Raw genomic sequence first — 16,943 nt, forward strand, 5'->3', positions numbered from 1 at the left:
ACAAGGCATTGGCGAGACCAATTCTGGAGTATGGTGTACCATTTTGGTCGTCCAATTATAGGAAGGATATCAACAAAATAGAGAGAGTACAGAGGAGATTTGCTAGAATGTTGCCTGGGTTTCAACAACTAAGTTACAGAGAAAGGTTGAATAAGTTAGGTCTTTATTCTCTGGAGCGCAGAAGGTTAAGGGGGGACTTGATGGAGGTCTTTAAAATGATGAGGGGATAGACAGAGTTGATGTGAACAAGCTTTACCCTTTGAGAATAGGGAAGATTCAAACAAGAGGACATGACTTCAGAATTAAGGGACAGAAGTTTAGGGGTAACATGAGGGGGAACTTCTTTACTCAAGAGAGTGGTAGCAGTGTGGAATGAGCTTCCAGTGGAAGTGGTGGAGGCAGGTTTGTTGGTGTCATTTAAAAATAAATTGGATAGGCATATGGATGAGAGGGGAATGGAGGGTTATGGTATGAGTGCAGGCAGGTGGGACTAAGGGAAAAAAGTTGTTCGGCACAGACTTGTAGGGCCGAGATGGCCTGTTTCCGTGCTGTAATTGTTATATGGTTATATGTTATATGCAACAGCTCCAATGACTATTCACCACATCCCAATGAAGTAGGATCGGAAAAGGGTCAAGTGAAGGCCGACCAAGAGTTTAAATGTGCATTGATCCCAGCTTTGCCAAGCGACAGAACACAGCTGTGAAAGATTTTTATTTGGATAACATGCAAAAAAATGGGGATGTTCTCAGGAACAATAACCAGGGAATAATCAGGGAGCGTGGTGAATCTGTGGAATTCTTTGCCACAGAAGGCTGTGGGGGCCAAGTCAGTGGATATTTTTTAAGGCAGAGATAGATAGAATCTTGATTAGTGCGGGTGTGAGGGGTTATGGGGAGAAGGCAGGAGAATGGGGTTGAGGGGGAGAGTTAGATCAGCCATGATTGAATGGCAGAGTAAACTTGATGGGACAGATGGCCTAATTCTGCTCCTATTATCACTTATGAACATTTGAAAAGGCTCCGTGAGATGTTAATGAAACACTATCATCATAGATTTTTGGTTAAACACAATTTGACAAACAGTTGAACTTTTTGACGAGGTAGCAAAGAAGGTTTGTGAAGGGAATGCAGGTTGGGTGTGGATTTTCAGAAGGCATTTGACAAAATTCTCACATGAAAGGCCAGCTAGCACATTGAATGTCCATGCTAAGGTCAGTTCTGAGAATAAGTTGAATTTCCATTCAGAAAGCAGAGAATTTAGTGAGTCATAGCTTTCCAGACCGCAGGATGAAGTGTTCTTTGAGGCATCTGTTCAAAGCAGTGGTTTTGATATAGATTCGTGAAATGGATTTGCACTTGCAAAAAAAACAACTCAATGGATGAAAAAAGCAGTGGGGAAGAAAACAATAGATTGGAAGAAAACAGTCTGAAAAAATAACAGCCAAGTGACATGACACTGACATAGGCAAGAGATATTAGGCGTTAAATGAGCGTTTGAGTTGACCCACGAGGTACCCCGAGTTTAAAACAAATTTAACTCGTGGTAACTGCGTACAATTAACGTGGCGGGAACGTCGGAACTCGTGAACGCAACTTAGCGACTCGTGGCGCTAACGGCAGGTACCCGTGAAACTTTAAGATACCAGAAACATAAAATGACGTGGAGTCTACTGACTGGAAAAGGCGAGAGTTTGGGCTCGAAAGATTTTTGGAAAAAAGGAAGTCACCTTAAGGAGGAAGGACCCACTTGGCAGAAAGAATGAAGGAAGAAAATATATGCTAAATTGCAAGAGTGTGTATGGGCATTAATGTTTGTAAATGGCAGGAAATGGTCAGAGTATATGGCAAAGAACATGTTTAATAAAAGAGGGTGGTTATTTTAACATTTTTAAAGAAACTATTGGCTACAATACAACTGCAGTATTCCCACACACTGTGCTTGAAATTCAAAGAAATTTCTTCATCAAAACAAAATTGAATTAATTTTACCGACTTGTAGGGCGAGGGAGATTTGATGAAGTGCTTTAGATGGGTAACATCAGCACACCACCCCTTCCTACACCCACCACACCTCCAAAACTGGCAGCTTGCCATCCACCCTCCCCAAGAGACAGATCCATCCAAAACATGTTTGAACCTCCAGCTTCTGCCAAGTTTAACAAAGAACCCGAGGGGGCTGCTAATTTGTACTCACATCTACTTATGGATTAAAAATGAATGATGCCAACACCTCAGACCCCAAGCAAACTAATTCCAATGAATTAATTGAACCATTCAACTTGCTCCCAGACTCTCCCTTAGCACAAAGTTCAACATAATCGAAAAACAAGTCATTTGCAATTTAAGTGGTTTTGCTGGTGCAGTAATAGTAAACATAGTCCAAAGCAATGCTTATCAGAAGCAGCACAATTCTTCCATGTTGCTGGCCTCGTGTCTGTTCTTAAACTTGCCGAACTGTTGAACAGCGCTGTCCCCTGTACAAGCAAATAATCTTCACTAGTACCATTAAATTTGGTAGAGATTCAATAGTTCAATTTCAAGTGAGTTTATTGTCATGTGTCCCTGATAGGACAATGAAATTCTTGCTTTGCTTCAGCACAACAGAACATAGTGGGCATTTTCTACAAAACAGATCAGTGTGTCCATATACCATTGTATACATTTTAAGTTCATTAAGGAATAATATTGACAAACCTCCTTCCCCTCAAACACAACACTCTTTCCTGCCTTCAAGGCAGCAACAATGGGACCAATGGCCGAGGTGCCTCTGAAACATGAAAAGTGCAAACATTGCTGTCAAATAAATGAGTCCATAAAATGGTAAATAAACAAGGAAATAAAACCAGAATTTTAAATCAAAGGTGGTCACATTAGAGCATTGAATGCGACAAGGTACATACAGTGCCCTCCACAATGTTTGTGATAAAGACCCATCATTTATTTATTTGCCTCTGTACTCTACAATTTGAGATTTGTAATAGAAAAAAATGACATGTGGTTAAAGTGCACATTGTCAGATTTTATTAAAGGGTATTTTTTATACATTTTGCTTTCACCATGTAGAAATTACAGCTGTGTTTATACATAATCCCCCCATTTCAGGGCACCACAATGTTTGGGACACATGTGTTTGTAATTGCTCAGGTGTGTTTTAAATGTCTCCTTAATGTGTTTTTTTGGTATGACTGTCTGACAAATCGAGTTCTTTGGAAGTATTTACATACTTGGGTAATTAATTAATTACAATTACAATTTAATATTGTTATGAATACAAATTTGTGCTGTCGGCATTTCAGAGGTGAAAGAATTAAAGGTACAAAAGATGAAATCCTTACTACTTACACTGGAAGACCAAGCTCCTTTGCCTTCATAACAAGGAAATTTCCTTTCTTAGGGTGAAGCTGCAAATGAACAGAGTATCAAGACTGAGTAAAGTTCATAAGCTCATAAGTGATAGGAGTAGAAGTAGGCCATCAAGTCTCCTCTGACATTCAATCATGGCTGATCTATCTCTCCCTCCTAAGCCCATTCACCTGCCTTCTCCCCAAAACCTCTGACACCTGTAATAATCAAAGGCCCTTTCTGTTCCCTATGATCGGAGCCCTAAATCGGTGCACTCAGAATCAGTGAATGGTTCAGTAGATTTGACCCACTTTGTCAGTGCTGGCTCTGTGAAAGAGACATCCAATAATGTTATTCCTCTCCTCCTACCCCACAGCTCTGGCTGATTGAAAGCATGAAGCTCATCAAGTCCACGCCAACTGTTGATCACTCCTTCACACTAATTGAATGAATGAATGAATGCACGAATGAATAAGTTTATTGGCCAAGTATTCACATACAAGGAATTTGCCTTGGTGCTCCGCCTGCAAGTGGCAATGACATACAGTGAGTTAGGAATTCTATGCTATCCCACTTTCTCAGCCACTCCCTACACATTTAGGACAAATTACAGCAGTCATTTTAAGGTTAAGAGGGGAGTCTTTTAGGACCGAGATGAGAAAATCATTTTTTACACAGAGAGTGGTGAATCTGTGGAATTCTCTGCCACAGAAGGTAGTTGAGGCCAGTTCATTGGCTATATTTAAGAGGGAGTTAGATGTGGCCCTTGTGGCTAAAGGGATCGGGGGGTATGGAGAGAAGGCAGGGATGGGATACCGAGTTGGATGATCAGCCATGATCATATTGAATGGCGGTGCAGGCTTGAAGGGCCGAATGGCCTACTCCTGCACCTATTTTCTATGTTTCTCTGTTTCTAACCTCCTAGCCTGGAATGTAGAAGCAAGGAACTGCAGATGCTGGTTTACAAATGAAGTGCTGGAGTATCTCAGCGGGTCAGGAGGCATCTCAGAACAAAGATAGCAATGTTTTGGGTTGGGACCCTTCTTCAGATACCTTCAGATGTGAAGTCTGAAGAAGGGTCCCAATCTGACATGTCACCTATCGATATTCTCCTGACATGCCACCTGACCCGGTGAGGTACTGCAGCACTCTGTGTCCTCCAACACATAAACCCACGTCTTAGGATATGGGAGAAATCTGGAAGAAACCCACACGGTCGCAGGAAGAACGTGCACACTCCGCAAATACAGCACCCGAGGTCAGGATCGAACCCAGGTCTCTAGCGCCATGACACAGCCGCTCTACCAACTGTGCCGCTGGTAATTATTCCTTTTTCCAGTTTCAATTCACTTCCCTTTTGAAAGTGACACTGAATATGCTTCCACAAATTCGTTCAGATGGCATGCTGCAGATAGCACCAAATGGCTACACATGTATACGTTAAAAAGAATCACTACATCTTTGCCTCTGTTATATTGGAAGAAGTCTTAAATCTCTGTTGGTACACAAAAATGCTGGAGAAACTCAGCGGGTGCAGCAGCATCTATGGAGCGAAGGAAATAGGCAACGTTTCAGGCCGAAACCCTTCCGGGTTTCGGCCCGAAACGTTGCCTATTTCCCGGGTTTCGGCCCGAAACGTTGCCTATTTCCTTCCGGGTTTCGGCCCGAAACGTTGCCTATTTCCTTCCGGGTTTCGGCCTGAAACGTTGCCTATTTCCTTCGCTCCAATAGATGCTGCTGCACCCGCTGAGTTTTCTCCAGCATTTTTGTGTACCTTCGATTTTCCAGCATCTGCAGCTCCTTCTTATATCTCTGTTGCCTGATTACAAACTCCTTTGCCAGATCTGCATCATCAACTTCCTCCACTAAATCGGTGCACTCAGAATCAGTGAATGATTCAATAGTCCACCAGAAGTCCACCAAAACCACTCCAGTGACTTCAAATGATATTATCCCTGGTTCAAACCAAGGAGAAAACACCTACCTTGCAAACAAAAGCCACTACCAGGGAAGGATCTCTTGATTTTTTTGGGCTTCTTTCTAGAAGAAAATAGACACACTAAACGTAAACATTTCAGAATGAAATCTAGGTCATTACATCTCCTTCCCAAACAACTGCTTCTCAGTGCTGTTGTCCGATAGAGTTGCTGCCTTACAGCGCTTGCAACACCGCACACCCGGGTTCGATCCCGACTGCACGGAGTTTGTACGTTCTCCCCGTGACCGTGTGGGGTTTCCCCGAGATCTTCCTTTCCTCCCACACTCTAAAGATATTTTTTTCACACACAGAGAGTGGTGAATCTCTGGAACTCTCTGCCACAGAGGGTAGTTGAGGCCAGTTCATTGGCTATATTTAAGAGGGAGTTAGATGTGGCCCTTGTGGCTAAAGGGATCAGGGGGTATGGAGAGAAGGCAGGTACGGGATACTGAGTTGGATGATCAGCCATGATCATATTGAATGGCGGTGCAGGCTCGAAGGGCCGAATGGCCTACTCCTGCACCTAATTTCTATGTTTCTATTACCTACAAACCTCCATAGGTTAGTAGGTAAATTGGCTTGGTAAATGTAAACATTGTCCCTGGCGTGTGTAGGATAATGTTAATATGCAGGGATCGCTGGTCGGCGCGGACTCGGTGGGCCAAAGGGCCTGTTTCCACGCTGTATCTGTATCTCTGAACGAAACAAGGTGGATTCGAGATAAATTGGGCTCATGGCTTGCTGCCACATTTTCTCTGCAAAAGGACCTTCTCTGTTCCACTGCCTCACTCTGATCTATTCCCAACCCACTTTCTAACAGTAATTGGTCTCTCATTCCTGGGTCCACCAATGTAGCTGGTGACCATGACGGATAACTTGTCACCAGATCTAGATTGAGATCTAGATCCAGATCTAGGTTCATTTGGAACTTGTTATTGCAACGCAGAGACACAAAGACCCTCAGAAGTCATCATTTTCTGCGTAGGTTCATTTACTAGCTAAGAAAAAGCAGCTCTGGAAAAACAAAATATCAATTGTTTTTAAGAAGATTAAAAAAAAAAAAAAAAAAAGCTAAATTTACAGATTCTAAACTAAAATAAAGAAGGAAGTTGCTCAGCAGGTCGGGCAGCATCTGGAGTGGAAAATAGCATCTATCATTTGGGCAAATGTTATCACAAATGACTAGTTACATGGTAATTCTAAGAGCACTTTGCCTAAAGGACCACACAAATCATCCACACAATTAATTACTCCGTTCCCAATCTTATCAAAGATGCTTTAGAAAAAAAAAAAAACACACAATTCTGTGGAGAGTTTGATGCATGCACAGATTGTATGCAAGTTGTACCTGGATTGTCATTTTGCTTTTCCGGCAGGTGATCCCCAGAATCTTTCCGTTGCCGCTTTGTAGATTTCGGTGAACTTGATTGTCCAGGGGACCCTGGGGATTTCTTGAAGTCCAGTTTGGCTGCAATTAAAGAATAGATGTTGTCCACACTTTGAGCATTTGTTGGCTGCTAAGTGGACATAATAAACTACAGCACCCACGCTAAGGATCATCATCGGTGCCCCGCTCCCTGCCATGGATGCCCTCCACCGAAAACGGTGTTTGAGACGGGCCTCGGAAGATCATCAAAGACCCCACACACCCCAACCATGGACTGTTTGCCCTCCTCCCATCAGGGAGGCGGTACAGGAGCCTCAGGTCACGTACTAGTAGGATGAGGAAAAGCTTCTACAACAACACAATCACACTGCTGAACTCGGAGTCCCAACGATAGATTTCTCTGGTCCCTCCGTCCCCTTTGTTTAATCATTCTGTATTTCCTGATTATTCTGTATCTTCCCTCTTTCTATCTTTTTTGTTTTTCTTTATGTACAACTACTACGGACTGACGCAAAACTGCATTTCGTTGTACTGACACTTGTATTTGTGCGATGACATTAAAGTTGAATTGAATTGAATTGAATTGAAAAGGATCAAACCCGGGTCCCTACAGCTCTGAGGCAGCGACACTATAGTCTGCTCAACGATGTGGTCTTCCCTGTCCTCCTTCACCCCTCTATTGAACGTCCATGAATGCAGAATATACAAACCATACGGGCAGGTTGGACCAACAGGTAGAAATTGCATTGAACACATTCACAACAAACAAGTCATTGCAATCATACAACTCTTTATGTTTTCCATATTGACAAAGGTGTCAATACTTTACATAATAAAAAATCTGCAGCTAAGACATCACAAATTAATTCACCACAAACATGAGTCAAATGCAGTTTCTATACAAATAAACGTTACGATTACTCAAATGATGGCTTTGCAATAACATTGCAGAATCCATCACTGCCAGCTTTGCCACAATGGAAAATGTGTTGCGTTCCATTTGAAATGTCCCACCTGTTGTATCCATGTTCCTATCCAAATGTCCTTTAAATATCGTGATGGCATTTGCCTAAATCACTTGTGTAAGAAGGAACTACAGATGCTGGTTTAAACCTAAGAGAGACACAAATTGCTGGAGTAACTCAGCGGGACAGGCGGCAACTCTGGAGAGAAGGAACGGGTGACGTTTCGGGTCGAGACCCTTCTTCTCTCCAGAGATGCTGCCTGTCCCACTGAGTTACTCAAACACTTTGCCTCCATCTTGCTTAAACTGTTTCTTCCAGTAGCTCCTTCCACACCCTCTGTGTGAAAAGATTGCCCCTCCGGTTCCTATTAAATCTTTCCCCCTCATCTTAAACCTATGTCCTCTAGGTCTCGTAGATAGACACAAAGAGCTGGAGTAACTCAGCGGGACAGGCAGCATCTCTGGAGAGAGGGAATGGGTGACGTTTCGGGTCGTGACCTTTAGCGAAATCTCCTCGCTGTCGATTCCCCAACCCTGGATAACTGAGCTGTGTGCATTCACTTAGATATCGCTTTTGTAGTTTGGTCATTTAACACAAAACAAAAGGTAACATTGTAAACATTCATTGCAATCAATAAAAGGTCATTTCTAGAGATTTTGGTACTGTATTCTTGGAGTGTATTGCTAAATTAATCAGACAGCTTGACGTGGAGTCTACCAGTATAATTTTCTCCGAAGCATTCTTGTTTTGAGTTTAGGGAACAGAATTTCAGGAAGACATTTGTGAAACATTTTCTGGAGATCAAGACTCAATCAGCTGCTGTGTTTCTAATGTCCAGTCTGTATCTCATCCACAGCCAAATAAATTGATCAGGGTTTAAAATTAATGTTAGCAGCAAGTCACGCCTCGATGCTGTTGAGGTGAGAAAACCTTCAAATTGAACATTTAAATAGGTGAAAAGGTGGGAAAAATATTTAATATGCAGGCACCCTTAATTTCTTTTTTAAAAGCACATGCTATGAATTAAACCCACAGACCTTGAAATGAAAGGTGCATAGAATCTCAATTATGATCGAGTACAGAGAACGCTATTCAATTTGCCCTGAGGGGCAACAATTGAAGCTGTTCTCGGCTGGCTTAATCTAGATTAACCAGTGGCCAACTGGCTGAGTTTGGCCATCGCTACTAGTAACCATCTCTTCTTATTCAAAAGAGGCCAAGTTAAGCAACACAAGATACAGCTGGAAGTGGAACAGGAGAAATAGCTTACCAAATATGGGCACCTGATACACAGCCATAGTATCATCAACATAGTGTGGCTCTGTGTAAGGGCGTACAGCTGAAGTGACAGAGAGAGAATGTGTTAAGTACTTGAATATTCATACAGGCAGCAGTACTGCAATCATTATATCCATGCGTCCTACCTAAATCTATTCCTTGTAGCGAGCCAGAGAATGTTCTTATCGCTGCCAAGTATTGCTCCTTTCCAGGGGAAATAAAGGGAAAATGGTATTAATTGATTTACAGTTATTAGTTTTAACTTAGCTAATGTAGAACATAGAGTTACATTGTGGAAACAGGCCCTTCGGCCCAACTTGACTACACCAGCCAACATCTCCCCTCTACACTAGTCTCACCTGCCTGTGTTAGGCCCAAATCCCTCTAAACATGCCCTATCCATGTACCTGTTTGAGAAGGAACTCCAGATGCTGGAAAATCGAAGGTAGACAAAAATGCTGAAGAATCTCAACGGGCGCAGCAGCATCTATGGAGCGAAGGAAATAGGCAACGTTTCGGCACGAAACGTTGCCTATTTCCTTCGCTCCATAGATGCTGCTGCACCCGCTGAGTCTCTCCAGCATTTTTGTCTACTTTCGATTTTCTAGCATCTGCAGTTTTTTCTTAAACATAAATAAATGCAGTTTTATTTGGTCTGAAAGTCGTCCAACGAAACGTTGCCTATTTCCTTCGCTCCATAGATGCTGCTGCACCCGCTGAGTCTCTCCAGCATTTTTGTGTACTATCCATGCACCTGTCTAAATGTGTCTTAAACATTGTGATAATACCTGCCTCAACTACCTCCTCCGGCAGGTCGTTCCACACACCCGGAAAGCCGGAAATATCCAGGATCTCAAGCTCTGTGCCGAACAACTGACACCAGTCTACACAGACATATTCAACCAGTCCCTGCAAACCTGCACTGTCCCTGCTTGCTTCAAAGTCTCCACTATTGTTCCCTTACCCAAAAAGACAAGGATTACTGGTCTTAATGATTACAGACCTGTCACACTGACCTCTGTAGTCATGACGACTCTTGAAAGGCTTGTGCTGGCCCACCTGAAAAATATCACAAACCCCCTGCTGGACCCCCAACAATTTGCATATTGGGCCATTAGATCAGTGGATTTCATTCCATCCTCCAGCACCTAGCCCGCTAGGGGATCTATGCAAGGATTGTTTGTGGATTTTAGCTCTGCATTCAACACCGTTGTGCCAGAGCTACTACACTCCAAACTTTCCCAGTTGACTGTGCCTGAACCCCTCTGTCAGTGGATCATCAACTTCCTGACCGACAGGAAGAAGCATGTGAGGCTGGGAAAGCACATCTTGGACACGTTGACCCTCAGCATAGGAGCACCACAAGGCTGTGTACTCTCCCCTCCCCTTTACTCTCTCTACACCAACGACTCAGACCTCCGTCAAGCTTCTCAAGTTTGCGGACGACACATCCCTGATTGGGCTGATCAAGGATGGGGAGGAATCTGCCTACAGACAGGAAGTGACTCAGCTGGCATCCTGCTGCCATCGCAACAACCTGGTGCTCAATGCTCTTAAGACAGTGGAATTGACTGTAGACTTTAGTAGAGCTCCCCTCCCCTCCCCTCCCCCCACTCACCATCAACAACGCCAGTCACATCTGTGGAGTAATTTAAGTTCCTTGGAACCATCATCTCCAAGGACCTTAAATGGGAGGCCACCATCGACTCCACAGCCAAAAAGTCCCAACAGAGGATGTACTTCCTGCGGCAGCTGAGAAAAAACAATCTGCCACAGGCAATGATGGTCCAGTTTTACACTCCCATTCTAGAGTCTATCCTCACTTTCTCCATCATGGTCTGGTTTGGCTCAGCCACCAACATTTACAGGGTCTGAGGAAGGGTTTCGGCCCGAAACGTCGCCTATTTCCTTCGCTCCATAGATGCTGCTGCACCCGCTGAGTTTCTCCAGCAATTTTGTGTACCATCAACATTTAATGTTTTATTTTTAATTGGCTACTACTGTATATGGTGTTGTTACTTGTGAGCAAAGCACCAAGGCAAATTCCTTGTATGTATACATAACTTGGCTAATAAAATGTATCCAATTCAATTCAATCAATAACACCATATGCCAAGTCTGTTCAGCCTTCAGAACAAGAAGCAACTAGTAAAGCCTATAGTCAGTTAAGATACCAAAGAGTAACCATATCCAACACCACCTTGAATAATTCCAAGTCTTCAATTGAAGAGCAGATTAACATGTTAAATGGCCAACAACCCATGTTTGTATCCTCTCTGATACGACTGCCAGCTAAAAATGAAGTGCATACTGGGGCTAATGTCCCACTGCCTAATTTGCTCACAACCCAATAATCCACTTGCTACTCACAAATTGTGGTGGTCCGGAAAAGACACATTTGGGAACCCCGGTGTCCTTCAATGTCAAAATCAAACCTGGAGAAAACATGTTTAAAAAGACGGCATTAGTCCTTGCGGTAGTTGAAGCGAAGGATGCCAACTGATTTTGTCTGTTCCCTGATCCACACCAACTTAAGAAGCCAAGCAAATTACTTAGTTGCAATCAATCCCACTCAGGCCAACTCAGAATGGCTTTTTTAAAGTTTTTTTTTTAGAGATACAGCACGGAAATAGGCCCATCGGCCCACCGAGTCCGCGCCAACACGAGGAATAATTTTACATTTACAGCAAGTCAATTAACCTACAAACCTGCACGTCTTTGTAGTGTGGGCGAAAACCGAAGATCTTGGAAAAAACCCACGCAGGTCACGGGGAGAACGTACAAACTCCATACAGACAAGCACCCATAGTCAGGATCAAGCCCAGGTCTCCGGCGCTGTAAGGCGACAGGTAGCTCTACCGCTGCACCATCATAGAAACATAGAAACATAGAAAATAGGTGCAGGAGTAGGCCATTCGGCCCTTCGAGCCTGCACCGCCATTCAATATGATCATGGCTGATCATCCAACTCAGTATCCTGTACCTGCTTTCTCTCCTAATCATGGGTATAAAAATGATACACACAAGTAACGAACAAGACACTGAAGTCCCCACCCACACAGCCATCTGACCCCACTGTTTCAGCACAGGAGACTCATGGCTAATGGAATCAAGGGATTATGTGGAGAGCAGGGTACTGATTTTGGATGATCAGTCATGATCACATTGAATGGCAGTGCTGGCTCAAAGGGCCTACTCCCGCAGTTATTTTCTATGTTTCTATACATTTCCATTGTACTCCTCTGGATCGGCACACAAGAGGGCCTGACCCTGAAGTAATTTAGCACAAACAATTCAGCTCTCTGAAACATTTCCTCAATCCTCGTGTCAAAGTCATCCAGGCACAGTTGCTAGAAATCAAAATTCGTAAATCCCTTCCCTTCCAAAAAAAATAAACTTGCCACTCAAATTCAAAATGAATCCTTACAGAACATCCAAGTTCCTACCAGATAATCCTCCAACATTGTTCCAACTCATCCTGGTCACAAACACGTTGTCGAGACGAGAAATCTTTAGCCTGTAAGAGAGAACAAAATTATTTTGTAAATAGTTTGTCACCCATTCTCAAATATGGAGTGATGTTTGAGCCAAGCGTTTGATCAGACCGAGAGAGAATCCTTACTTGTGTTCCTGCATCAGTCTCTGTGTCCCTTCACCACAGTTGAAGAGATATCTGCAATACAAGCACAGATCAAAATGGCCATTGGGCCCAAAGTTGTCTTGATACAACTCGCTAATTATTGATCAGAACTCTCCATCAGTAAAACTAAATTGGCGGCATAAAAGCGTTCAATGGCCCCAAATAAAAAGAAAATTGCTTTCCCGGAAAACACCAGCATATAATCAAGTCACAGTCTCCTTTATGCTACAATAACTTTGAAGTAAAAAACCGTCACCATGTTTTGCACTAGTTTGTGCAAACTTTAACAAAAAGTATTGGTAAGTACACTACTGCCATCCAGTGGCAGTCTAGCTGCATGCATCCATTCTTCATGCAGAATTCACAGTGTAGCTTTTGTCTCCAGCATGCTGATAATGCAGGTTACACAAAAAAGCTGGAGAAACTCAGCGGGTGCAGCAGCATCTATGGAGCGAAGGAAATAGGCAACGTTTCGGCCCGAAACGTTGCCTATTTCCTTCGCTCCATAGATGCTGCTGCACCCGCTGAGTTTCTCCAGCTTTTTTGTGTAACCTTCGATTCTCTAGCATCTGCAGTTCCCTCTTAAATGCTGATAATGCATCTTCTTTCTCAGTTATCTTGGCATAAATTTGTAATGAGCCTTTGAAATGGGTTGCAGCCTCACCAGTTTATAAATGCTGGATCAGCAAGATGTAGCAACAGTATGGTATGGCAACTGCTCTGTCTCCGACCGGAAAGCACTGCAGAGGGTGGTGAAAACTGCCCAACGCATCACAGGTTCCTCACTCCCCTCCATTGAGTCCAAAGCAAGCGTTGTCTGCGAAGGGCGCGCAGCATCGTCAAGGACTGCTCTCACCCCAGCCACAGACTGTTTACCCTCCTTCCATCCGGGAGGCGCTACAGGTCTCTCCGTTGCCGGACCAGCAGGTTCAGGAACAGCTTCTTCCCTGCGGCTGGCGGTTGTTCCACTACTTAACTCTGCACCTGGGTGATTGCCAGTCACCTCCCCCCCAGACACTCCTTCCCCCAGAAAATATTGCACTACTACAACTGTTGTACATATATATATATATATTTTACTGCTCATTATTCAATGTTCGCTCTTCTGGGTGAGATGCTAACTGCATTCCGTTGTCTCTGTACTGTACACCGCACAATAACAATAAAGATTGAATCAGAATCGGATGTTCACATCCAAGCTTGTGTGCATTTCCTCTGGGATTCTAATGCATCTTCAAGCCCACTGGCAAAATTACTTGCGTTATTCTCAGATCTGACTATAGCCAACTAACGACACATACAAATGTTTCTTTATTTTTGTTTTGGGGCATCGGGGAAATATAAAAGACTCAACCTCACTGCCACCCATCTTTCTGCTGCCCAGGTAGAATGCAATATGCACCACATTGATGCAGTTTTTAGAATCAGGTGAGTTTCATGCTTCAGAAATCACTCCATTCCTATTTTGGTTATGAGGAAGAGTGTGAAGTACATTCACAATGATGTGGCCAGGAGCAGAGTGTCTGGGCTATAGGGAGAGGAGGTTGAGTAGACTGGGGTTTTATCTAACTTTATGCTTTTTAAGACTGCCAGCATCCCCTCTTCTGTAACGTGGAATTTCTTCAAGACTTTGCTATTAACTGCCAAGCCCCTCACATTTATGTCTTTCTTTTTAATAAATGCAGATGAGAAATATTTACCACCTCACTCACTCCTCCAGTCAAGTTCCTCCTATACCATCAAAATTGCTCTTGCCCCAATGTACATAGTAGAATGATACAGCACGACCAGGCCCTTCGGCACACAATGCCTGTGCTGAGGATGATGCCAAGACCTATTCTTGCAAATCCGCAAACGGCGATAACCGCTTTCAAAACAAACCCTCTAAGGCTACCAGGACCTGGTAACGGGGGGTATAAAATAAATTTTTAATAAAAACACGGTTGGTATATCCTTTTTTGCGGAGTTTTGTGTTACAATAGAGCGATTGATTTTCCTTTCTTCTTTTTTTTCTTTTCTTTCTAGGGTCTTATTTCTTTTCTTAGCTTCCTTCTCTAATTCCTTCCCTAAGGGGTTCTCTTCTCCCAACACTTTCCTGCACCTTCACGATTCTTGCTTACTTTCCTTACTTCTTTCATTTCTATCTTTTTTAAAGCTCAAAAAATGAAGTGGTACAACATAATGTAATAAGATATATGCGATGTATTAATGTGATTTACTGTACTGCTAATAAAAAATAAAAAATAAATAATAAAAAAATAATAATAAAATAAAAAACAAACCCTCTCGCATGCCGAGGCCGGGAGGAGGAGGGAGGGAGGGGGAGGACTCCTTCCGTTGTCTGAAGCAGCTGCACCAAAGATCCTATTGCCATAGGATCTTTGAGCTGCACCGCTCGGCCCCACACCTTGCTGTTGGCTGGCGGAGAAGGGGAGGCAGTGGCGAGGTGATCATAACCGCCTCCACCTCTGGCGGCGGCACTTGGCAGTGGACAGTGGACAGGGACCGACAAGGCAGCGGGGCGATGTTGTCCGAGGAGCGCTGACCTTCCTTCCTCCCCATCTCACCCCCTCTCTCTCTCTCTTGTACACCCCCCTCGACCCCTCTTATTCTGAGACCCCTCTTCCCCATCCCGCACCGATCCCCTTTACCGCCTCTATTCAGTCCTCACTGACATCCCCTGCGCTCCCCTCCCCATCTTCCCCCTCCCCCCCAATCTATTCATCTTGCGCTGATCACCCTATCCACCTGGCATTGATTCTCCTGCCCCCCCCCCCCCCCCCTACACCCCCCCCCCAATTCATCCTGTGCTGACCCCCCCCATCCATCCTGTACTGCACCCCCATCCATCCTGTACTGACCCACCTTTGATTATCCTGCACCGATCCCCCCCATAGTGATCTTCCCATTCACCTTTTACTGACCCCCCCATTCATCCTGTTACATGTTAAACTGACAGCGCTCTGTTTAAACCTGGAGCGGGACAGGCAGATCAAACTTTACAAAAATAATCATCCAGATCTTAAAATTTAACAGCAGTGCACTAGGAGATAGTCGACTGGGGGGGGACCTGATACTTCTGAGCCTGGCCATGGTCATTTTCATCAGATACTTTCTTTTTGATACTAAGTGAGTGCAAGAGGCCCAGGACCGAAAGGTCAGTATGTGAGTGGGAAGGGGAGTTAAAATGTCCTGGGCCTCCTCCACTATCACAATGAGGCCACACGCACATAGGAGGAACAGCACCTCATATTCCAGTTGGGCGGGCAGCTCACAACCCAGCAGTATGGGTAATGCTTTCCCTCTCTCCCCGTCCCTCCCCACCCTAATCCTCTTGTTAATTTTACAGCTTGTGTTCCTGTCACCAGCCAACACTGGATCATTGTGGGCTCCACCTTTCCTGAGTCATCGATGCAGGGGCTCTGCTTTGTCTTGTATCTCCCCTTACCCCTCGTGTCCTCCACCCTGACTCTCAATCTGAAGCAGGGTCTCGACCCTGAAACGCCACCCATTTATTTTCACCAGACATGTTGCCTGACCCGCTGAGTGAGTTACTCCAGCATGTTGTGCCCAAGTCTGTACATGGGAGATTCAGACATTAGGGTTGAGGAAACGTTACTAAAGGGGGGAAGAGCTAAAAGGGGTTGTCTACCTGTTGTATTCTGAGAATACATAGAGAGATGCACCGTTCTCCCTGCTGCCCGTCCCCACCACCTGCATGTACACAGTGGCAGGACCATGCATGTCCCCATGCTTCCTCTTCTCCCTGGACTTGAGGTGGCGCAGGGTGTCGGGAGGAGGCTTGTCCCTCCTGCGCTGTCTGGCCGGCCTGAGGGACATGTTGAGCTGCCGGAGGTGCGGGCTGGAGCTGGAGCAGGAGCTGGAGCTGGAGCTGGAGCTGGAGCAGCAGAGGCGCCGCGTCCACCCAGCTAGTGCCCGGTGCAAGCTGCCGGCCGCGGACATCCAGCTTGTCTCACACCCTGCCCATGCTCAGCTCTCAGCTCTCAGCATCAAAGCTGCAAGCCGGCAAGTTCCGTCGCTGCTTCTGACAACTTCTGGTGCTGCCTGCTGGCAATCTCCGCCCCACATCACACACACAACACACACCAAAGATCTTAGAGCTATAAGATCTTTGACACACACAACACACACACAGTCTGCTTGCAACAATGTGCAGAGACCAGACTGTGCAACCTGCCTGCATGGATACATCTCAGTGTTACAGTAGCAATGGTGGTCAATTACTGTTACAATTACTTCATTGCAATCTTCTGAATGGATTGTTTAGTTTAAACACACACCATCGATCACCCGTTCACATCAGTTATACGTTATCTCACTTTCTCAACCA

The 16,943-nt window shown here is 44.5% G+C and overlaps 1 protein-coding gene across 1 annotated transcript in view; it reads right to left on the reverse strand.

Annotated features, from left to right (window-relative positions):
- LOC129708123 (zinc phosphodiesterase ELAC protein 2-like) overlaps window positions 1-16,634 on the reverse strand; it is a 39,534-nt gene extending 22,900 nt beyond the window's left edge. Inside the window, exons 1-10 of the mRNA XM_055653687.1 lie at window positions 16,245-16,634; window positions 12,575-12,625; window positions 12,399-12,469; window positions 11,323-11,387; window positions 9,099-9,156; window positions 8,945-9,013; window positions 6,671-6,790; window positions 5,329-5,384; window positions 3,345-3,403; window positions 2,697-2,769 (exon numbers count right to left, since the gene is read on the reverse strand). Of these exons, the coding sequence (XP_055509662.1) occupies window positions 2,697-2,769; window positions 3,345-3,403; window positions 5,329-5,384; window positions 6,671-6,790; window positions 8,945-9,013; window positions 9,099-9,156; window positions 11,323-11,387; window positions 12,399-12,469; window positions 12,575-12,625; window positions 16,245-16,555 (933 nt within the window). The 5' untranslated portion in view covers window positions 16,556-16,634. The remainder of the gene's footprint in view (window positions 1-2,696; window positions 2,770-3,344; window positions 3,404-5,328; window positions 5,385-6,670; window positions 6,791-8,944; window positions 9,014-9,098; window positions 9,157-11,322; window positions 11,388-12,398; window positions 12,470-12,574; window positions 12,626-16,244) is intronic.
- Between the last annotated feature and the right edge of the window lie 309 nt (window positions 16,635-16,943).

Source organism: Leucoraja erinacea, chromosome 23 (assembly GCF_028641065.1).
Source record: "Leucoraja erinacea ecotype New England chromosome 23, Leri_hhj_1, whole genome shotgun sequence".
Taxonomy (NCBI): domain Eukaryota; kingdom Metazoa; phylum Chordata; class Chondrichthyes; order Rajiformes; family Rajidae; genus Leucoraja; species Leucoraja erinaceus.